Raw genomic sequence first — 23,581 nt, 5'->3', positions numbered from 1 at the left:
GTACATGCCCTAAGTAACAACAGTTCACACTGAGGATCATCAAGCATAGCGACCTTATCCATAAGGACAATTGTCTTGGTCACCCTCTGCATCACAAGGTCACCACTGAAACCAGAATCGGAACTAGCGGGACCTCCAAGCAACCTAACACCACGCAAAGGTCGAGCAATATTAGGCGGAAAGACACCCACCAGCCTGCTTCGAGGGTCTTCCGTAGGCCAGAAAACTTCAGTTTTTTCCACGTTAAGACATAACCCAGAACGAGGTCCTTCCTCCATAATCAACTGCAGAACTTGCCCCACCACCAAAGTGTCACCAATAATCGTGCCGTCATCTAAATACCAAGCCTGAAGACATACATCAAAAGTCTCCCTAATTTTACATACCAGGGGTTGTAAAACCAAAGAAAAAAGCAAAGGACCAAGGGGATCACCCTGCTGCACCCCTTGAGATGACCATAAGGTTTGGTCCCCATAGTACAACCTGGCTGGATTAGAATAGCAGAATTCAACCCATCGCGAAATGCCTGGACAACGGCGACGTACCTCACTTAACATGACCGAACGATCAACCAGATTGAAGGCATTTTGAAAATCCACCAACAACATAGATAGACCCACATCAGAACCACGGTCCTCAATCAACCGATTCACCGCATGAAGAATTGCCTCACCACCTGAAGAAACCCCAACACCAAATTGAAGGCCATCAAAGTAACTCCCTAAAGACTGACCAACCATAACAGCACCCACCTTCGAAACGAGACGCCGCCAAACCGTACCCACAGCAATAGGACGGATACCACCACCGGGTTTGACAAGTGGCGTAAGAGGAGCACTAGCAATGTACTCTCCTAATTCCATAGGACATCTTCCAGCTAGAAAGAGATTAACCACCTCGGTAATAGAGACAACCAACTCATCTGAGACTGCCACAGCTGCACCACTTAAGCAATCCATAAGATGTTGAGCACGCAAACCATCCCTACCACATGATGTGCCACGAGGGAAGCTCTTAATCCGATCCAAAACAACAGCAGAAGTCGTAACAAGATGAAGGTGATCAATAGGTATATCAGGCAAGGATGGAGCTGGAGATGAAGGGTGCTTGGCCTGTAAATCCGCAAGAGTGGCGTCATTATAAGGAGCAACGCCTGAAGAAGAAAGAATCCGAACTGCAGCAGTGTAATGGCCATCGCAAATCTTCCTACGACACTGCTTTATATTACGCTCTTCCAAATCAATGTCCTCATCATCAACCGCCGACAAAGTAGGAGAATCCTCTGCCAAAATTTCCCTCACAAGCTGCAAATTACCACCCGCTACACCCCAAGAACAAATAGCACGGGAAATACTCTCTTCCTGATGCCGACGTCTGACCGAAGACCGAGACTCACGACTACTCCTCGGGCGAAAGATTTTAAGGATGCAAAGAGGTAACACCAACAAAGAGACCCAATTAGAAATGTCATCAGGCTTAGAGATCACCTTATCAAGAGTGCCTTTCAGAACCCGAGAAAACCCCAAACGACACTTGGGAGGGATAGACTTAACAGTGCGAAACCCCTTAGAGAATAAACAATCAAGAAGAGCCACATCAAAACCGCCGTTATTATCTCGCACCTCACCATCCACATGACCAACTCGAGCAGGAGAAGAAGAAGAAGGAGCTTGCGGCTTGCTGAAATTATGAAGCACAAAACGAACAATACCATCTCCTTCATCAGGGGGTGACACATCCTCATCCCTATCATGACGACACTTAGAACGAAACGTGTGCGTTTTATAGCAAACTCCACATAACCAAATCCCCATACGCCTAAAAGTAACTTCTGCCTCATTATAAACAGCCAAATTAGAAGTAAGAGAATGTCGGGTGATATCTCGCGCACCGATACAACAATGACGATCACTAAGATGCCTGATTAGAGAACGTCGAGTAAGGCCATTTCCACTCCCATCTTGACAACCACTAAGACCCACAAACGGACAATGAAACTTCACAACGACTCCCGACATAGGCTGCAAATAACCTCCCAAGTGACACTTGGAAACTGCTAATTAAACCCCTATAAAGCTGCCTGAAAACTGCACCCAAAACACACCAAAAACACCACCAAAACGCACCAAAACAACTGTCCAAAAAATGACCAGAAAAACCAGTCCACAACTAGACTTAAACCAGAGCCAAAACGCCTGAAAACTGACCTGAAAGACGCTGGAAAATGCACCAGAAACAGACCATAAACTGCACCCAAAAGCAGTCGAAACTGCACCTGAAACTGCCACAAACCACAGCCTTAAACTCGAGCAGTACGAACCTGAAGTATGCCCTAAAAACGAACAGAAATTTGCTAGGAAACCAGCCTGAAAACAGCCCTCAAACAGCCCGCAAACAGCCCTCAAAACTGACCCAAAGCCGCACCCAAAAACGCTCCAAAAACACGACTAAAACAGACCCAAAAACACGATTGAAAACAGAGCAGAAACAACTTGAAATCGATCAGAATGTCACCTGAAAAACAGCCTGAAACTAGCCCGAAAACATCCCTCAAAACAGACCCAAAAGCCGCCTGATCATTGCACCAAAATCGATCAAAAAACGCACCCAAAATCACGACTAAAAACAGAGTAGACCAAGCTTGTAGATGCTGCCAGAAAACCGCTGAACTGCTCGCGCAACCTCTCAGAAAATAGCCCCGAAACTGCCTGAATGTCGACGGAAAATTGCTGCTAAGAACCCAGAAAACGCCCTTTGCCTGAGACCTAACACTTCGCCGGAGAAGAAGCCGGAAACTTGACGTGGAAGCCGGTGATCAACCCTAAAACTACCCAACCCTAATCGCCCAACCCTAAAACTACCCAACCGTTATTATTATTATTATTATTATTATTATTATTATTATTATTATTATTATTATTATACGTATAACTTAAGATACATTTAAGTTTAGAAATCAAGATACGAAAAAGGCCCTGAATGTCTCGCAAGCTACTATCAACAAGAAACATTTAAAAACAGCATGAAAGATGCACAAGAGCTGCAATATACTTGCGCATGCATTTGGGGCAGCTTCCTTAAAAAATAAATAAATAAATAAAAATGAAAATGAAAAAATCTCCTGAACAGTTCTTGATTTAAGTGAAACTATGTAAAAGATTAGACTGAAACTGAAAACGCTATCCAAAAGACACGAGGAGCAGTTACAACAGGCAGCCTGAGTCAGAAAGAAGCCACCAAAGCCAGAAGTGCTTGGTATCTTTTAAGACTCGTATCAAGTGAAGAAGCCAGCTGCAAAGCCAAAACAGTTAGTCGTTTGGTATCTTATAGAGCTATAGCCTCATCGCCTCTTCTTTTGTGCCTTGGCAGCATTCGACTTTGGAGTAGCAATCATATATCCAAACAAAGCTACAAGAGAGACTGCTGAAAACTGTGGACCAAATCGAGCAAGAAGACTCTGCAAAAAAAAGAATAGTTTAAGAAAACAACTGTAAATCCGTATTAAACACCAAATGACAAGAACGTCTACGATAATGTCATGAATCATGAACTTTTGGAGCGTCTACAAGCAGGAGAGGGACAATGCAGCATGAACACTACATGAAGCATTTCCTAATCTAAATTTTATTTGGTTATTAGAAACCTTATCCTCAAAAAATCTATTAAAAAACATTCAAGCATGATAAGTAGTGTACATGTGTATGGTCTTGTGAGGGCAACAAAGCCTTTGGAAACCGCTAGAAAACTCAACTACACTAGAATTCTTGTTCATTAGTCACCACTTACAGAACTAAAGAGCTAGGGAAGAAAACGAGATGTCGTACAGAGCTATGCCTTATTCCAAACAAAGTCACAAAGTACTCGAGTCATTCAGCACTTAAATTTGCATATACATCAAATGACGTCTAAAACGACGAAGGTGGATAAGAGCAACCTATTTTGCTGTTTACCCAGTAAGGTGGATCATTGTTAAGATTTGGTGACCAACCCATGCACACTTGAAAGACTAATCAGAAATTCAGAAGTTCAAACTTCGAACATAGGAATGCAAACAGGGGGTTTGCAAGTTAGTATTTAAAGCTTGATAATCCATCAAAAATTTCAAGACTAGAAGACATTCCTTCGGAAGTTATTGAACGAAGTACTTAGAAGCACGAAACTAACCTTTGCCTGAGAAAGTTGGTATCCACCAGCCCACCAGCAGCAGCAATTTATTCACAAAGAAAAAACATGAATACATCAGCATAGTCAGTGCCCACATAAGTTATAAAAAAATGAACAAAAAACACATTTAAACCTATATGGAAGGCAAATGAACACCAACTCAAAGAACTTGATACACTGACGAATTTTGAGAAAAGATTACCAATTCAAGCTTGTTCTCTGGTGTCGTATCTGCAAGCATATTCAATGGGAAAATGGGGGTAGAGTATGCAACCTGAAAAGAATATAGATTATTAGCTACAACAGTCAGCAAGTAAAACAATGGTATATATAGCATTTTCAAGAAAAGCATACCACGGGTGCAGCCTTGTTGGGAATGCGGAATGTAATCACAGCTGGACTACCCTGGAATAGACCTTTTACTCTTGGCTCCAGCTCAATGGAGTGAGAAACAATAGCTCCACTGTGAATAATAATGATCAGTGAGCAGACTTATGACTTACCGACTCGCAGAGTAATATGCTTTACAAATTAAAACTCACGCATCGAGGCTATCCCATGATCTTGAAAAGTTTCCACTGACTACATCAAATGAGTCCTCAGGCCAGCTCTTGTCAACAAGGTTTACATCGTACACAGTTCTGAACATAATTATTGAAAATAAACATGTATCAGACTTCTACTAAGGGAGAGAGGAATGAGCTCCATTGCAAAATTAACTTCTAATCATTTGCCAAAATACCAAATGTAATGAATGTTTCTAGAATCGTGTATAACATAAACAAGTGAGATGGAGCCAAATTTCAAATTTCTTCGCTTTTAGAATCTGTTGAGGCTTCATGTCAAAACAGCTGATACTTATTTTTAACAGACTTGTTCTTGAGGTAATCGCAATTCCATTTATGAATTAATATCATAATATAAGGTCATGTTGGTTCATGTTGTTGAGGCCACAATGATTGGAGAGTAGTATTAGGATGGGTGACCTCCTAGGAAGTCCTCATGTTGGTTCATGTAGCCAATATCACTTATGGGATTAAGGCGTTCAAGCAGAAGAAGAAGAAGGTCTAACAAAAACGCAATTCTTTTATTATTACTTAACGCATTGCTCAAATTTCAATCATTGGTGAACAAAAATGCAAAATTTGGTCATTACATTATCGAAACTACAAAACATGTTTACAATAATGCGCCTTTTCCTTATGACAGAAATAAGAATGGGAGAAAGATGAGAGAAAAGCCCCTAACATACACAAGTGAGCTTATACTCTCTGAAGCTCAGTAGCTCACAAGAGCCTGTTATAGTCATTGAGATCTAACAGAAATACGATTTTGGGCAATCACCACAAGAGCCAATTACGGGGCAATCACAAGCCAAATAGCCAATCATCTCCTTAGTGAAAGTTTCCAAAACCCTGAGAGTTGTAAAATTATTTTTCACTCTGGTAATTCAGGGTTCTTATACTCTCCTGTAGTCCTATAATCTGGGTTTTGGGGCTTATTGTCCATGGATTCATTTGCTTCCGCTCGCAATCATAACCGTAACATACTCAATGTAAGAATGACAATAATTATTTCATATAAATGATCACAGTTTTTCAGTACTAGCTAATGCAATTATTCATATGAGACATTCAATGCTTCTCCAAAAATAAAAATGCAGGTACTTTAATTTTATAATTTACAGGATTATTAATAGCAGTTCAACCTTGCAATACAGTGATTCTCAGACAGCAAACTCACAAAATCAAACAAGTGCACAAAATTCAAGATTAAACTACACAATTGACACCGAAATTCATATCCAACACTATCACTTCCTCCAAATCAACATGCAAACAAAATCAAAATCAAGCACAGAAAACAAAGTTCGATTATGAAATTCAAATTTAAAACAAGATCCAAAATCATAGCAGCAAATGCAGAAACATGAGAAAGATAAAACGCATACAAAGATCCACGATTGTAAATGTCAATAGAAACGGTGATACGTTCAACGCCATTGCTGAGCTTTGTGAGGGTAGCCTTCTTGTGAGCTACAATAAACGCTGATTCTGAATCCGCCATTGCTGAGATTGAACATGAAGCAAGCAAAATTGCGACGATTATGAACCCTAATTGATTGATTGAAGCCGCCATTGTTGAATTCTCTGAAGTGGCAGATTAGAATTTTCGAATTGTGAACAAGGAAAATGGAGAACGCGGAAAAATGAAAAAAGGGAAAGGGATTAATAGAGTGGGAAATTGGGAATGTGCTAAAAATGTTAAAATACGTGGTTTTGCTGACATGTCGCAATGTCATTCGATGTAGTCGATGGGATAGTGAAGAAAAATTGTTTTAATATGTTATCGTGTGTTTGAGTTGCGATTCACCATTGTGGTCTGGTGGAACATGTTTAGTGCTAGTGTAAGAGCGTAAGAGGTGTCAATTCGAGTATGTGGATCGGGTTCAGAAAAGTTGGGTCGGATCAGGTCGGGTCAACTCGAGTGTTTTTTTAATATTGAGTCTAAATTGAGCTTTTCTCGAATTAGATCGATTCGGGTAAGTTAGTTCAGTTTTTTACACCTCTATGTAAGTGTATAACTAGCTTAAGTTTTGATAAATAACTAAATGGTAGTCCCTATCTCGATTGTGCACACACTACTCTTGACAATGAGTTTTATTAATACTCCGTACTCACTAAGTAGTGTTTTTATAAGCACGTTTGCAGTGTTTTAAAGTTTTAAACCATTTAACTTAATAACTACACTGAGTTTTTCTAACAACTAGTGCTTTTTATGTTAATAATGCGCCGGTTTCTAACTAGTACTCCCTCCGCCCCAAAAAGAACGACCCATTTGGCCAAAATTTTGTTCCAAAAAGAATGACCCATTTGCATTAAAACACCCACCAATTTGCTATAATATTTGTGCAAAATTAGCTTCCCCATATAAAAATTTGATTTTTCATGTTATCTTATTACTTTTTCTCTCTATTTTTTTACAAACCCCATGTAAATTTATCTTTCCAATATACTTTTACTTCTTTTTACTTAACTTCCTTAATACCCGCGTAATCAATCCAAATGGGTCGTTCTTTTTGGGACGGATGGAGTACATTTTTAAAAATCTCACATGCATCCCTCATTTTTGCACCAACTGCAATATAGTGCATTTAAGCCTAAATTAACCGGTGCGTCTAATTTATTACTAACTAGATTAGGTCTCGTGCCATGCACAGTAATTTTAGTTTAACACTATATTTGATTATATAAAATTTTCAAATTGCAAATTAAGATGTAAAATTTGTAATACTAAAATAAAAATTAAATTATACCATACTAAAGGAAATATTGGAGTATTACATGCATGACTAATAAAAATAATTATAGATTATGTCACAAAGTTATTTGTAGGAAAATATTATTGCATACGGAGTAGTAAATAAAAGAATAAATTATTTCCAGATTGTAATATAAAGAAAGAAATCATTTTAAGCAAAAAAATATTATTATTAATAATAAGAATTTTTTATTTCTATTATAATATATAAATTAAATATATATAATTTTATTATCTTAAATAAGTTGTAAATAAAAAAGATACAAAAAGAAAAGTCAAGTTAGAATATTTTATTTTTGGAAAATAGTATATATTTGGAGGAAAAAAACGACACCAGAAAATGACATGTGTCATTCCCGGTGTTTGTTTTAGTATTATGTGTTATTGATAGCGTGTATTTCATACTCTAATGATTGCAATATTTACTACCAATTTCTATGCTTACTTATGTATTTACCAATTATGTCATTCAAAAACATTTGGTTAACTCATAATCTCAATCCAAAAGACACTATTGGCTCTACCTATGAATTTGGAAAATAAACATGCCCTTAAACTCCATATTTGCTATGACAAATATTCCACAATACTTTAAGTGTTTGAGATATTATTCGGGAAAAAATTAAAAAATAAAAAATAAAATAAAAATTGCGTAATAAAAACTTGTCCACTATGCAACCATCAAAGTAAAATAGTTGATCGTCTTTCCTCAACTGCACTAGAATCAAAGAAATCTAGAACCTCCTTTTGATTTAAAAAAAAGATAGATTCCTAGATTTAGTTAAACTTTACCACAGCTATGAAATCATCTAAACACAATAAAAATTATTTAACCTTCTTATTTGGAGTATATAGAAAGAGTGGAATGCTTTAATCTTTCGCAATGAGACTGTAATACCCCGAAATTTTGAAAAATAATAATAAATAAATATTTAAATAATTTATTCAACTATTTGAATTAGAAGCCAAAAAAAATTTTGGCGCCAAAAATAAGTATCTAATTATTTATTTTAGTACTTTAAATCAATAATAATTAATTATTTTGGTTAGTTCATATTTAATGATGTCCAACTATTTTAGTTTGATATTATCTAATATATTTTTACTTCATTATCAAATCATTATCTTAAACTATGATTTTCAAATATATATATGTATATGTATATATATGTATATATATATATATATGTATGTATGTATATATATATATATATATATATATATATATATATATATATATATATATATATTTATATATTATATATATATATATATATATATATATATATATATATATATATATATTTATATTTTGGCCGTGAGTTAGTTGAAGCCAAGTTGAATTGCTTACTTATCTTTATCCTATTTAACCTTAAATCTCTTAGGGGCCGTTTGGTTCGTAGAGGGTAATCGGAATGGAATGAACAAAGGGAAAGAAGGAGAATGGAATGAAAAACCCTTACATTTGCCATGTTGTTTACTTTGAAAATAATGGAAATAAGCCACCGATCCACACAACCACCGAATTACCACCACATCACCACCACACAACCACCCATTTTTTTCAAATCCCACATATTTTAGCCACCACGCCGTTCGCCGCACTCCCCCCACCACTCGTCGCCGTTCACCGCAACCTCCTTGCCCTTCGCTGACCCTCCTCTTCCCCCGCAAAGTTGTTCCCGACTTCCCGCCGAGCCCCTCGCAAAACCCTTAAAAATCTCTTCCTTCCCCGGAAAAGCGTCAGACAACCCTCCCACCACCCTCGAAACCCTAGCGCCTAGTGTTTTGCGAATTTGGGTTTTAACGTGGTGGGGGAGGGTTTTTTAGGGGTTTCGTGTTGAGTATTTGGGGGTTTTGGGTGATGGGTTTAGTGGGTAGGGGGGAGGGGAGGGGTGGGGATGGGTCACCGGCGCGGGAAAGAGGTCGTCTAGGCGACGGCGGGGGTGGGGGTGGGCTGTCAGAATGGTGGGACGCTTGGCCGCCGCCCAGAGGGAGGAGCTGCTTGTGGCTAGGTGGGGTAAGGGAGGAGTTTGGTTTTGTATTTTTTAAAAAAAATTATTTAAATAATTTAATTTTATAATTTATAAGGTTAGATTGGTCATTAGTGTTGTAGTTAACTAGGGTTAGCCAAATATTTACATTAAATCATCAATATACCAATGAATTATTAATAAAACTAGAGTTTACCATTGATAATAAATTTTAAGAATGTTTACCACTTAGAAAATTAAAAAGTTGGAGTTCACCAAAGAGAATTTCTCAAAAAAAAATTTGAGAAGTTTATTAATTGGAAATCTATTGGTTTGGAAAGCTTTTATTGATGGATATTATTACCTTTGGAAGGTTTAATTATTCTTGGAAAGTTTAATTTTGGAAAATGACTTGTGGCAGGTTTAAATTTAAATGATTATTTCGAAAGCATGTTTGCCTAATAAAAGTATTTACATGCCTTGCACTTATATGCACTTAGCGTTTTTGTTAATCTGTTTTCCTCTTTGTTTTGGTTCGCCCTGTTTACCATTACTAGTAAGCAGCCTTGATTTAAGGTGTGCAGTTGTTCGTGCGCATGCTAGAGTCGAGATGGGTTCACATAGTTAGGAGTTAAATTTTATTTTATGACTGGACAAGTTTTTTTTTTTTTTAATTTGAAGATAATTGAAACAGTTATTATGGTTATTCCTATTATTATTAATAAAAGTTAGTTATTTTTCCGCTGCAATTTGAGTAATTAATTAAGCCTTGTGTTTTCACGTGGCGGTAATACGCCCAAGTCTATCTCTACAGTATTTGTATACATAAAATATAGTAATTACGTAGAGGGAGATTTGGGGGTGTTACGGAAACCCTTGACATCTAATCTATATGATGTTTTTACAACTAATGTAAGCTTTTTTATTTTTGTTCAATGAGAGGCATCAAAGAAGTCTTACGATTTGACAAATGCAATACCTTTTTCTTCCATTTTGATATTCCATAACTACTTTCCTTCGTCCACCCTTATATCTTGGAAGACACCTCCCATTAACGCCTTCAAGCTCAAATTCACAAACTCAGTGGCAATAGGAGCCATCATCAAATAAAGTCGCAATACCCTTATTATCAAGGCATGTACATTCCAATTCGGCAACATCAAACTACTCATAGATTAAGTTATTTCTCTGCTCTAGGTACTCTTACTAGTAGTCCATAGAGATATCCCTAAGCCCCTGTTGTGTTCACCTTAAAAAATAATACTGTATTAAGTAAAAATAATTTAAGTTTAATAAAAATAAGTTCAGTTCAGTAAAATTAGTTTCAGTTAAGTTTAAATAGTTTCAATGCAGTAAAAATAAGTTCAGTTCGGTAAATTTCAGTTTTCTTAAAAAAGAATTATAATAGAAAATCGGTAAAAATAATTTCAGTTCAGCAAAAATAATTTCAGTTTAGTAAAGTTAATTTAAGTTCAGTAAAAATAATTTAAGTTTAGCAAAAATAATTTCTGTTCAGCAAAAATAATTTCAGTTCAGCAAAATTAAGGTGAAGAGAACGGGGCCTAACAGTCAAATTAAAGGTGATAATTATTAGTCATCAACTTAATAAAAGACATTAGGGAAGTCTCTTGGCAGATCTAGTATAATATTGAAGACTTGCTCAATTTTACAATAGGAGTACCCATCTTATACTCCCTCCGTTCTTTTATTAGAGTCCCATTTCTTATTTTTCACGGGAATTAAGGTTTTTGTAGATTTCTTAAATCATGTGATTGGAAGTACCAAAGTACATTAAGTGCATAAAATAACAAATGAGAAAAAAAAAGGTTAATAAATACCAAAAAGAAGAAAAAGTACTTAGAAAGAAGAAGAATGAGGAGAAAGAGCATATGTTGGTGGATTAATAAATTCCAAAAATATTTGGCACGAAAAATCGGCAAAAATTGAGGATAATTTGGGGATTAAATTAGGAGAATAAGGTTAATATTGTTGTTCCAAGTGTGGATCCAAGGGTTCTGCTGGTGCGGGCTGGGTCCCGTTGATGACCTGCGCAAGGCAACACACGTGAACTGCCCTCGGAGGTGGTTCGAGGAACCCCTATTCGACGCTTAAATTAGAATGTGTTTAGAGAGAGAAAGTGTACGTAGAGAGATATAGAAAGTAGAGTGTAATAACTTGTGTGTCTAACCTCTTTTTCGTCGTACTTTGTCCTCTATTTATAGGTGTATGATCTCCTTTATGGAGAGTCTTACTTGGTCAGCTTGCAGGCTGACTCTACCAGGCTGGTGAACCCTTCTGATTATTCTTCCGGCAGTGAGTGCACGCCTTGTGAGCTAGTCTGGGAGCCTGGTGATGGTTCAGCGGGAGCTACCCTATACAATTGTAAAATCACTTACTAAAAAGGGAAAGATTCTAACAGTGAGACTTCAATTTTGATTTGCCAAAAAAGGAATAGTGGACTCTAATAAGGATGGAGGGTGTATATATTGTGAGAGGCAAACTGCACAATAGATTGAACTGCAAATATTTAAGTTATTTAAATTAGTTTCTAATAACATGGATATTGATGTTTGTAATAATTCTCATCTTCTTTTTTTAATAACATGGATATTGATGTTTGATAGGAATAAAAGCTTTATACTCTATTTTTCTAATAAGTATATTTTCTGTTCAAAATTGGCAATAAACAATTATTTCTCTAATGTTAATTTTGTTCATTTTTTCATTACATTAAAAAAAAAACAATTGATAATATTAAAAAAAAAAATCCAAAAAAAATAGTCTGATTCAGGTTTTGGATTGATTTTATCGGTCCAATCCAGATTCAGTCCAAGCAAGATTTGGTCCGATCTTTGGATGTTCGGGTTGGTCCGCTTCAATTCGATTTTAAATACTTCTTCCGTTTTTTAAGTTGCTACAATTTTACTTTCACGGTCTCCTAGATATTTTTTAAAGGGGTGAGAGATAGAGAGAAAAATAAGAGAGACCCATGTAGAACTGTAGATAAGAGTAGGGCTGTGCACGGTGCGATTTGGGGCGGTTTGGGTCTCAAACCGCACCAAACCGTAAAATTGCGGTTTGTGATTTTTTCAAACCGCACCAAACCGCAATTCTATACAAACCACACCAAACCGCACCGCAATATACGGTTTGGTGCGGTGCGGTTGCGGTTTTCCACAATTATCATCTTGTTTAGGTTATGTCATATCCTTTCTCTCAAGAAATTCTTCCTCATTAACATCTTCAGCAAGGGGAGTCCCCGTAGAACTTGGACTCCGTTGTATGTATGAGACGAACAAACTAGACCAAAAAAAAATTAATAAATTAGTTGCACAAAATTTAAAATTAAATAGACTATATACAGATTACTTACATAAAATCTATGACTATGTATAAAACGAACATGAATATGATAGATTTCTAAACAAAGATTTAATTTTTTTTTTTTAAAAAAAGTACTACTTACTTTAGATGTCTTTGTGAATCTTGTAGTGGAGGCTGACAATTAGCAATATGATTGCATGTGGTGGTCGATTGTCTGAATTTATATGGTCTTGAATCTATTGATCTCTCAAAAATTAAGTTTTGAAGGAGAAAGAAAGTAGAAATTGATACAGAGACTTAGAGAGGAAGAAGAAAGAGGGAGTGGAGGGAGGAGATGAGAATTAGAGATAGATGTCGGCTACTAGAAACTTCATAATAAAATTAGTTACCCTAAAAAAATTTATGGTCTTTTATTTTTATATTTGTTTATAAAAATATATATTATAATATCGTAAAACGGTTTGCGGTGCGGTTTGGTTTGAAATTTTTTTGAAACCGCACCAAACCGCAAAACCGCGGTTTGGTCAAATTTGAAAACCGCACCGCAATTTTCAAACCGCAAACCGCACCAAACCGCAAAATTGCGGTTTGGTGCGGTCTAGACCGTACTCTGCACAGCCCTAGATAAGAGAGATAAAAAGAAAGAAATGTAAAAATGAAAAGTGTTGTAACTAATTAAAATTTTCAAAATAGAAAACAAGAATGAAAATGGGAGTTTAAATAAAAATAAAAAAAATAATAATAAAAAAAAAAAAAAAGGGCACCACAGTACCACACGAAGGTTGCTTAGCTCTGGCTTCAACCAAAAAGTTATCCAAAGAGTCAAAAAAGAAAGTAAGAATTTTAAAAAGTTTTCCAAATACGTAGATTCTTCTGTATCTCCTTTGCTTCTACTTTTACCCACTTCTTTCCTCTCCCGCCTTTAATGCTTTTACCCACTTCTTTCCTCATTCATTAAAAACATCAAATTCCCGTCAACTCCTCGGACATTTTTTAATTTACGACAAAAAATTTCCAGGGTCAATTCAGTCATTTCACATATGCAATAACAAACGTAGCCGCAATCAAACAACAACCGACGTCTGCCACGTCAGTACCTACCAAATGGGCTCACCCAGCAACTGTTAAAGTTACGGGTACTTTTAGTCACAGCCTGGTTGATTATTTGGGCCTGTCAGTTAAGGGGTTGTCACAGGATGGTGAAGTTAGAGTGAATAAGTGAGATATAAATGGTGTGGAGATGACCTGGGAAATATCGTTGTCAGTAATGAGAGGATTAAGAAAAAAAAAAAAAGGGAAAAGAAAAGGGATTTTTTTTGGACCCACATAACTCAAGTCCCGCGTAAATTGCCTGTGTCTAGTTGCCTACTCACCCCACCTTTCTACCTTCCACGCGCTTTTTCTTAACTCTGTGTGAATTTATTTATACTCCGATTTTCTTATTCTATAAATTATTTACTCTTATAATTTGTTTTGGGATAAAAAAGTACTCCGTACCAAGGTTATAAAGAAAAGTTTTATTTGATTCAATATTTTTATGTATTTGTAAATATTAAATTTATATTGTAAATGTCGTATGATTTTTAATTAATAAATTATTTTTATTATTAAAAAATAATACTATGTACTGAATTTATTTCAATTACGGAGTACTATTTCACAATCATTAGACTCTGTTCACATCATTTTATTTCACTGAACCGAAAACTTGAACTTAAATTATTTTTACGAAACTGAAATTATTTTTGCTGAACTGAAATTATTTTTACTGAACTGAAATTACTTTTTCTGAACTGAAATTATTTTTACTAATTTACAATTATATTTCGTCTTTAAAGTTACTGAATTTTACAGAACTGAACTTATTTTTACTGAACTGAAATTATTTTTTCTGAACTGAAATTATTTTTACTGAACTGAACTTATTTTTTTTTACTAAACTGAAATTATTTTAGCATATGAGAATATTATTTTCTTAAGTGAAGTGAACAGGACCTTAATGTATGATTTATCTACTAAATTTCATTTTATTCTCCAATAGTTAGGGACTTAGGGTATATTTTATTCACCTGATTTACAAGTATATAAAGTAATATTATTTAAGTTTATCATATTTTATATTAGTTGTAATTTGAACTTATATTATTGGTCATGTTTTATTCAGTTTATTTTTACTTTTTCAAAATAAAATAATCGTTCTATACTTCTATGTGCAGTTTTTTATTGCAAATAAATATTTTTAATTTCATGATGAAAAAGGTAAAAATTACATATTAATAAAATACATATCATTACAAATTTAACAAGACCCCGCCTGATATATTTTTCTGTGTAGATTATCATACACATAAAGTTAAAGTTTGATTAGATCATATTATCTCATCAATTCAGTCAAAATCAGATAAGCAAAAATAGGGTATACTAAACAAGCCTTAATGGCCTTAAATAAATCCTAAAGTTTGTTTTTTGCAATTGCATAACATAATCAAATATAGTATTACACCACTACATTAACCTCCGTTTGTGTGTTGTATAAGATAAAGGTCATGATCACTTTTCCTTATTTTTGCTAAACTGAAACAATTTTATTGAATTGTAATTACTTTTGCCGAATTAAATTGTTTTCATTGACCTGGAATTATTTATTAATTAAACTGAAATTATTTTAATGATTTTCTATCATATTTTGTTCTTTAAAGTTAAAAATTTATATCGAACTGAACTTATTTTTATAGAGCTAAATTTTTGTTATCGAATTAAATTTAGTTTTACAAAATAGTGTTTTTTTTGTAATAACGTGGCGAGAATAGGGCCTAAATTTATTCATTTGGCATTTGTTAGAATCATCTCAAGAATCTCTAAGTACATTTTTCGAATGTTGACTTTTTGTAATTTATACTTAAGTTATTTTTTTAACTTTGGGTCGAGTTAAGTCAATCGAGCTGGGTCATTTGGGGTTTGGTATACAATTGTGTATAGTTTAGATCGAGACATGTCATTTTGGGTTTCGGATTCGTTTAAGACATAATCAAGACTTCGAATCATGTTTGAGATGGATCACTCTGGGTATCAGGAAACTTGTTATAAGGTAAACTCAGGTTGGTTGGTTTGCTACTGGGTAAAAAAACAAGTCAGCTCAATTTAGGTTGGGTCAAGTCTGGTTGGTTATTTTGGTTTAGGACTTTTAGGCAAGTATAGATGAAGTTGTTGAGTATGGAACCATTACGCTTACATATTACAAAATGAAAGACTTACAAGAACTAGGATGGTTTGGTTTGAGTTTGTTCTAGTTAATCAATTTGGGTTGAAATAGGTCCACTCATTAAGGTATTCAGTATTTTGGTTCGAGTCTTTTGGGTCCAGTTTGAGTTTCAAGATCTCTTTGCCTCAATTCATGTTGGTTCATTTCGGGCACTGGGTCAAGTCACTTCAAGTTCAGTCATTTCAGTTTTCAGGTCGAGTTCATATTGTTGTTTCGCGTCCTAACTAAGTCTTAGGGCCTGTTCTCATTGTCTGAACTCAGCTGAACTGAACTGATCTGAACTCAGCTGAACTGAACTGAACTGAGCTGAACTGAACTGAAATGAATATTTTATAAGAGAATGAAATTAGAAGCTGAACTGAACTGAACTGAACTTCAACGTAAGAGAACAAGCCCTTAGATCGAATGATTCAAATGGGTCTACTTGGGTTAGTTTTTCCATGTCTAGCTAGAACTTAGAAGTATAAAAATTCACAAGAAAGTTATTTATTTATTTATTTTTATTTTTAAGAGTAGTACTTCCTCCGTTTCTTTTTAGTTGACACGTTCTTTAATCACTTTTGCCAATGCACAAATCAAAACGTTAATATCTTTAGTTACCGATAAGTAAAAATTATAAAAAGCTGATATTTTGAAAATATATACCGTGACGAATCTAACAAGACCCCACATGATTATATTTTTCATTACGTATAAATCACAGAACATGATCAAAGGGGAGTGTGTGAATAGTGCTAAAGTCAAACCGTGTCAACTAATAAAAATGGAGGTAGTATGTAAAATGGATAAAACTAATAACCCAACTACTCCGTACAATAGTTGGGTAGCCATTATATTTCAAAACCAATATGGCCCCTTCATTGAACAGTTAGGTCACAGACCTCACAGTGCTTTTGTAAAATTCTGGATAATTACACAGAGCGCGTGAACAAAAACCATAACAACCGCGATTACAAAACCAGAAAAAAGCAAAACACATTTTCATTTCTCATTTTATTTTCCAGTATCCATCAATAATTCCTCTTCCCCCTTTCCTCTTTTTCCTCTTTTTCCTCTCCTTTCTTTCCATCTCCCCCCATAATTTCTCCCCCCCTCAATTTCCTCCTCCATCACTCCCCTCATGCCTCCTCCCCAACAACAACTCCACTCTTTCTCTCTCCTCTAACCACTAACCACCATACTTTCTCTCTCTTCAACCTCCATTATCCGCCATGAAAGAAGCTTCATCCCCAGAATCCGACGACCTCCTCCTCCTCTCCACCCACCTTCTCTCAACTCTCCTCTCAACCCACCTCCCTCAAATCCACCACTTCAAACCCAAATGGTCTCTCATCAAATCCAAACTCCTCTCTCTCCAATCCCACCTCTCCGACTTCTCTGACTCTTCTTCTTCCCACTCTCTCTCCTCCAACTCCCTCTCCCTCTCCGTCCTCTCCTCCCTCTCCTCCGCTTTAAACGACGCCGTCTCCCTGGCCGGAAAATGCTCCGACCCCTCCTCCCTCCCCGCCGGAAAACTCCGCACTCAGAGCGACATCGACTCTTTGTCCTCCACCCTCGATGGGATTAACAAAGACTGTGAGATCTTGCTTCGAAGTGGGGTTCTCACCCAAGACGCCGTCGTTTCGACCTCTCAACAAGGAAGGGAGGCTGTTCGAGCAGAGGTCAGAAACTTGTTGACTCGTCTTCAGATCGGAAGCTCCGAATCGAAGAACTCAGCGATGGATTCGTTGTTAGCGTTGTTGAATGAAGACGATAAGAATGTGTTGATTGGGGTTGCGCAAGGGATTGTCCCTGTTCTTGTGAGGTCACTCGATACGACGTCGTTTGAGATGAGGGAGAAGATTGTGGCGGCGATTGCTAGGGTTTCGACGATTGAGAGCAGTAAACATGTTTTAATTGCTGAGGGTTTATCATTGTTGAATCAATTGATTAGGGTGATTGAGTCTGGAAGTGGGTTTGCTAAAGAGAAAGCTTGTGTTGCTCTTCAGGCGTTGAGTTTTAGCAAGGAGAATGCGAGGGCGATTGGTTGTAGAGGTGGGATTTCGTCGTTGTTGGAGATTTGTCACTGCGGAACTCCGAATTCGCAAGCAATGGCGGCCGGGGTGTTGAGGAATTTGGCTCAGTTTGAGGAGATTAAGGAGAATTTTGTCGATGAGAATTCGATTCCGGTTTTGATCGCGTTATCGGGTGCTGGGACGAGCTTAGCTAGGGAGAATTCGATCGGGTGTTTGTCGAATTTGGTGTGTAATGATGAGACATTGAAGGTGTTGGTTGCTAGAGAAGGTGGGGTTGAGAGTTTGAAGAATTACTGGGATTCGACCCCGATTGGGAGGGGATTAGAGCCTGCTGTTGAGTTGTTAAGGAACTTAGCATCGTATCATCCAATTGGGGAGGTGTTGATTTTTCAGGGGTTTCCATTGAGGTTGTTGCCATTGTTGAATTGTGGGGTTTTGGCAGTGAGGATTGCAGCTGCAGGAGCTGTTTTCGAGCTCGGGTTTTGCTCGAAAGCAAGGCGGGAGATGGGGGAGAATGGGTGTGTTTCTGCTCTAGTGAGGATGTTGGATGGGAAAGCAATTGAGGAGAAAGAAGCGGCTGCAAAGGCGCTTTCGAGTCTCTTGATGTGTACCGTTAACAGGAAGATATTCAGGAAGGAAGAGAGAGGGATAGTAGGAACAGTTCAACTATTGGATCCATTGACTAAGGCTTTAGATAAGAAATGGCCAATTGCGGTATTGACCTCTTTGATTCACTCTAAGAAGTGCAGGAAACAAATGGTGGCTGCCGGAGCTTGTGTTTACTTGCAGAAGCTCGTTGAGCTCGAAATCGAGGGAGCGAAGAAGCTGCTTGATTGTCTTGGCCGGGGAAAACTATGGGGCGTTTTCGCCAGGCCTTGATGATCAGACCAATTCAGAGAAAATGAGTTCTTTTTCTTCTTTGTATGTATAATTTTTCTTCTTTTGAGCTTGTTTTTGTTATTAGTTTTCTGCCTTACCACTTGATTTTTACTTACTAATTCCTTGTTCATAGTTTGTGTTTAGAATTGGTGACAAGAGAGGGCAATTGTGAGTAGTAGCATTAGTATTAGTATTAGGTGTTCTAATTGTTTGAATGACCATCTTTGCTTGTAGCATATTATCTTGGTTAGTAACACATACTTGAATTGAAATTGTATCTTTTCGACTTCTTAATAAAGGCGATAATCTTGTTGTTTCTTCATTTGTGACCTGAAAAATGTACTCCTATTACACAAGTTTTTGTTCGATTGTTAATATACAGTATGTTATTTTCCTGATTAGATGAAGGGTATTGCTCCAGTCTGTTGTAACTTGCAGTCTTGTGGTCTATTCATCTGGATATGTTAGGTATTGAGAAACTTATACTCCATGATACATGTGAGATTGTATAAAGAAAGTATTGCTCAATCTGTAAAGTATCAAATGCAGTAACTTGTTTATTAATGCTGATAGATGCATCAGTCAAAACCTCTCTTTGGTTGGTAGGAACTTTGTTTAGTAATTTCTTCCGGTTTTGAGGTTACAGCAATACACAATCCGTGCTCCCAATCCGGAGTCTAATGCACACCCCAATCCGGAGTCTAATGCACACTCGGACTGGGAGCATTGTTCATCGAACTTTTGGTTGCATCATATAACTCTGGCTCCCTCGCCTAAGGATCATCAACCCTTCCATTGATTCAGGTCTTTTCGGACCGCCTAGGCAATCTTGATTAGTCAGGCAAACAAAATACGATAGTATTATAGAAATATCAACATTATTAGTATAGTTCCAATTATACAGAATTTATTCCTGTTGCTAATTAGGTTGTTGGAATAATAATTAATAATGTGTCGGTATGATAATTGAATAGAATGGAGTATAATTTAGATATTCTTGTAATGTAAGGTTGAGCAGTAGCAATGGTGGACCAAAATCATGTGCAAATGTCTTATAAGTACATGTGCAATAGTATATTTTCCATGCAATTTCCAACACATTAATGTTACTTTTTGTGGGTTGTTTGTACTCTACTAATACTATATAATTATGACTAAGTAGTACATTAATTTTGACAGTGGAAAGACAGGATTAGTAAAGTGTGCAGAAAGTAAAGGATTATGGTACTGTATTGTAATAATTGACTAAATCTTACCTGTTAAAACTACCCCTGCCTACCCTGTTGAAGAATATGCATATGAAAACGAGGAAAACGAATCATATATTGTGGGGTCAGTAATCCAGGTTCTCACCTTGTTGTAATTATGCTTTGATTATAAAGGTGACAAAAAGGAAGCTACTAACTAATGTCGTCAATATTATTGTAATGTTTATACGAGTAGTAATTTTCATGATGTTGATTTGCATGATTGTTGTGTTGTGTTGTGTTGTGGTATGTTATGGAAGGAGGAAGTCGCTTTTTTAGTTGTTGATGAATTTTGACATTTTTTTTTCTTTCTAAGGTGTTTTTGGCCATAGAATGTATTTAGTGATTTTATATCTCTCTCTCCCTTTCCTAATCTTACTCATACCATCATACTTAATATGAAGTATTTTGATAAGACGGGTTTTTTTTTTTTTTTTTTTTTTTTTTTTTTTTTCCCCAAGAAGTGAAGATTTTGAATGTATTAGCTGGACAAGTATAAAACAAGTTTAGTCATCTCAAATCACATATTCACTTGTATAGGTGACTTTTATGTACTCATAATAGATAACAGTAAATTACGGAATATATTCAGTACTTTTTAGTCATGGATAGCCATTGGGCTAAGTTACCCACAACAAAAGTAGACCAGTCTGGTCCATGGATCAACCGATGTCATCGTGGTGAGGGCTTGGTACAACCCAATTCCAAAGGTGGGTTGTGCCAAGTTTGAGCTGCGAACCACATTCTCGCTCAAATACACATTTCAAAACAACTAACCTGTGCACAAACAGCCCAACCTGGATACTAACCTAAGCCCAGCCTGGATTAGCTCGGCGGCTAGTAGAATTTGTTGCAACTAATAGAGGAGTATCTACTATTAATTAAAACAAATACATACTTCGTGTATCATAATTCATAAAACAAACCTTTAAAGCTCCAAGTATCTTCTTATCATAAGAATCTATTCGAAATGTTAATCTATCTGTATATTAAATACTGGATAAGACTTACATGGAGTTATTGACACATAATCTTCCTTCAATGCTATTCCTTGTTCTTGAAGGAGGGAATTCTGATTAATATATAGCTTCTTACACACATCATCAATACTAAATAGCCCAAAATCCACCCACCATGGACACTTTCTCAGCCTTACAGATGCTCTCCATTACATCCATGGCTCAGTCAACGTTCTGTAGCGCCGTTGACCTATCATTTACGATTACAATACTCTATAAACAACGCTAGTCTCACATGAGTGCTTCTAGAATGCAATAATCTATATGAAAATGTAACCTATACGACATTAATAAACACTTATCAAATCACGGTACGAAGCTTAATTATCCCCATTGAATAAGATCAGATTTGTTCTGACTTCGGATTCAGGGCAAGAAATTATATATATAATATATTCATGGTCAGACTGACTTGGCTGTAGGAGAATGAATGGAATATTTGATGTGTAGGAAGCTTAAATACCATAGCAATGCCTCTAATCAATAACTGTCTACGCGAATATGCTATTGTTATTTATTCAGACTTGCATCTGTCTTTTACACACTGCGTATATTTTATTGATTTGCTATGCAAAACACAATTTTTGTAGTTTTTGACCTGTACTCTGCAGAACTTGTTCTGTTTATCAAAGAAGTTAATTAGATTAGTAGCTCATATCCAACTAATTGTAATGCCTTAGCTTGCCACGATTTATCCTGATGTCACGTATGCTGTGTATTGTATACTGTATTGGTAGCGTCTCAGTTTATGCAGTGTCTGCTACCGAGAGTATGCCACAAGTTTTTCAAAAATGCAGGGTACTCTCGATCTAGATAATAGCTAGGCACGAAGTCCCTCACTAGTTATGGCTCTAATTTGTTATTTTGACGCTACTAAAACCAATCTACAATGGCTCCAGCTTATAAATCGCGCAGTTGATGTAGCTTGTACTAATGCAGGAAGCTTCTATCTGAATGGGTTTTTTTTCTCCCATCTTCATGTTTGTCAAATGAGTGATTATGTGAGCACTACACATCCATAACACTTAAACCTGTATTGAGCAAATTGTGATCAACTATCATTGTGTTTGTGAAAGAGTTTCTCATGCTGATCTTGTCATTAGATTATTAAATTTTATGAGTAATTTACGCATTGGTTACATTTTACTGTATTGCATACCTTGCAAGTACATACAGAGTAGTGTACTCGTATACACAATAACTTATACAAGTACGTAATCGGTCTCATCACCACATTATTTCGAATACAATAGTGATTTTTATGAAAATTGTAACATGGTTGCTGAGGGGTAATCAATACAAAGTACTATGTACGTGTAAAGTTATAGACTATTCTAGATTTCTAGTAGTCAAGGTCTCGCGAGTGGCTTATAAAATTGGGTGTGTGAGACCGATCTCACTTGAGACTAGACGATTAGTGTGTCGTATTAATAGCAGACTACTAGATCAAGTTTGGGCGAACCTACAATCGTGAAATTCTCATTCATACATGATTAAAGTTGCCTAGTTGGTATAGATACATGCACATTAGTTTGAAAATGAGGTTGAAAAGTAATGGCAAACATACTACTTGACATAAAATAGGTAAAATAGAAGTTTTTGATAAAACAAAGCTGTTAATGCATATTTAGTATAACATCTTTGGTAGACCTAAATTTCATTTGAAAGGAAGGAAAATATGGACAATACTTCGTAGCTATAGGTCTAATAAAGACACAAGAATGTAACAAACATCAGCTTTGCTTGCTATTAGTCTTATGTGCTGCATTCTCCTTTTCTTTGTGTATCAAACTATCAACTCTCTTTTTTCTTCTACTAGCTAGAATGGCTAACGCGCGGGCTATAGTTAGCAATATTTGGAAAGCCCTTTTGGTTTGGCCTTACATCACAACTTTAGTGGTTAGTAGCACTAGTGAGAGAAAATATGTAAACAAATATTTTTAGGGGTATAAATGTCCGCACACTATTGTGAAAAGTTTTAAAAAGAACTAATTAATAATAATGAGGGAAATTAAGTAAATAAACAATTTAGAGGGTATAATTTCATTATAAGAAACCGTTTGACAGAAGACCATCCGTGATTCTATTCGGAATAATGTTGCTAACTCATTATTAGAAGCCGTCAGATAAAAGACCATCTATATATCCATTTCGGATAATGTAAAATCTGATCCTCGTAACAAAAGTAATCGGTGGTTTGTGCAGGCGGATGCACCATGTGCATGGTGCATCCGCTCCAAAATACAAAAAGGCGGAATGTACATGCAGGTGTATACTAATGTAAATGGACATATAAAAGAACATAGTGTTCATTTATAATGTACATGGACATATACATAAAAGAACATAGTGTTCATTTATAATGTACATCAGATTT

General features: G+C 36.1%; 2 protein-coding genes across 2 annotated transcripts; one reads left to right on the top strand and one right to left on the bottom strand.

The window, feature by feature from the left end:
- Positions 1-2,997: 2,997 nt before the first annotated feature.
- Positions 2,998-6,398, bottom strand: LOC145597009 (uncharacterized). The gene is made up of 5 exons (XM_081653194.1): positions 6,116-6,398; positions 4,707-4,805; positions 4,519-4,627; positions 4,334-4,438; positions 2,998-3,457 (listed from the first exon to the last, which is right to left on the bottom strand). The coding sequence occupies exons 1-5, from the start codon at positions 6,301-6,303 to the stop codon at positions 3,341-3,343; spliced, it is 618 nt and encodes a 205-aa protein (XP_081509320.1). The 5' UTR covers positions 6,304-6,398; the 3' UTR covers positions 2,998-3,340.
- Positions 6,399-17,125: 10,727 nt separating this feature from the next.
- On the top strand, positions 17,126-19,260 carry LOC145597841 (uncharacterized). Its single transcript, XM_081654093.1, has one exon. It carries the CDS (start codon positions 17,256-17,258, stop codon positions 18,936-18,938), a length of 1,683 nt encoding a protein of 560 aa, XP_081510219.1. The 5' UTR covers positions 17,126-17,255; the 3' UTR covers positions 18,939-19,260.
- The last annotated feature ends 4,321 nt before the right edge of the window (positions 19,261-23,581 follow it).

This window comes from Chenopodium album, chromosome 20, assembly GCF_948465745.1.
Source record: "Chenopodium album chromosome 20, dcCheAlbu1.1, whole genome shotgun sequence".
Classification (NCBI taxonomy): domain Eukaryota; kingdom Viridiplantae; phylum Streptophyta; class Magnoliopsida; order Caryophyllales; family Amaranthaceae; genus Chenopodium; species Chenopodium album.
The sequence above is the reverse complement of the archived record's forward strand: the minus strand, read 5'-3'. Positions and strand labels throughout refer to the sequence as shown.

What these genes read in the sequence shown, in the direction of transcription:
- LOC145597009 (XM_081653194.1), bottom strand. Translation starts at nt 6,303, where the DNA reads ATGGCGGCTTCAATCAATCAATTAGGGTTCATAATCGTCGCAATTTTG. An exon ending in ATTTACAATCGTGGATCTTT is followed by an intron (nt 4,806 to 6,115) that starts GTATGCGTTTTA and finishes AATTATGTTCAG; the next exon opens with AACTGTGTACGATGTAAACC. An exon ending in CCAACAAGGCTGCACCCGTG is followed by an intron (nt 4,439 to 4,518) that starts GTATGCTTTTCT and finishes TATTCTTTTCAG; the next exon opens with GTTGCATACTCTACCCCCAT.
- LOC145597841 (XM_081654093.1), top strand. Translation starts at nt 17,256, where the DNA reads ATGAAAGAAGCTTCATCCCCAGAATCCGACGACCTCCTCCTCCTCTCC.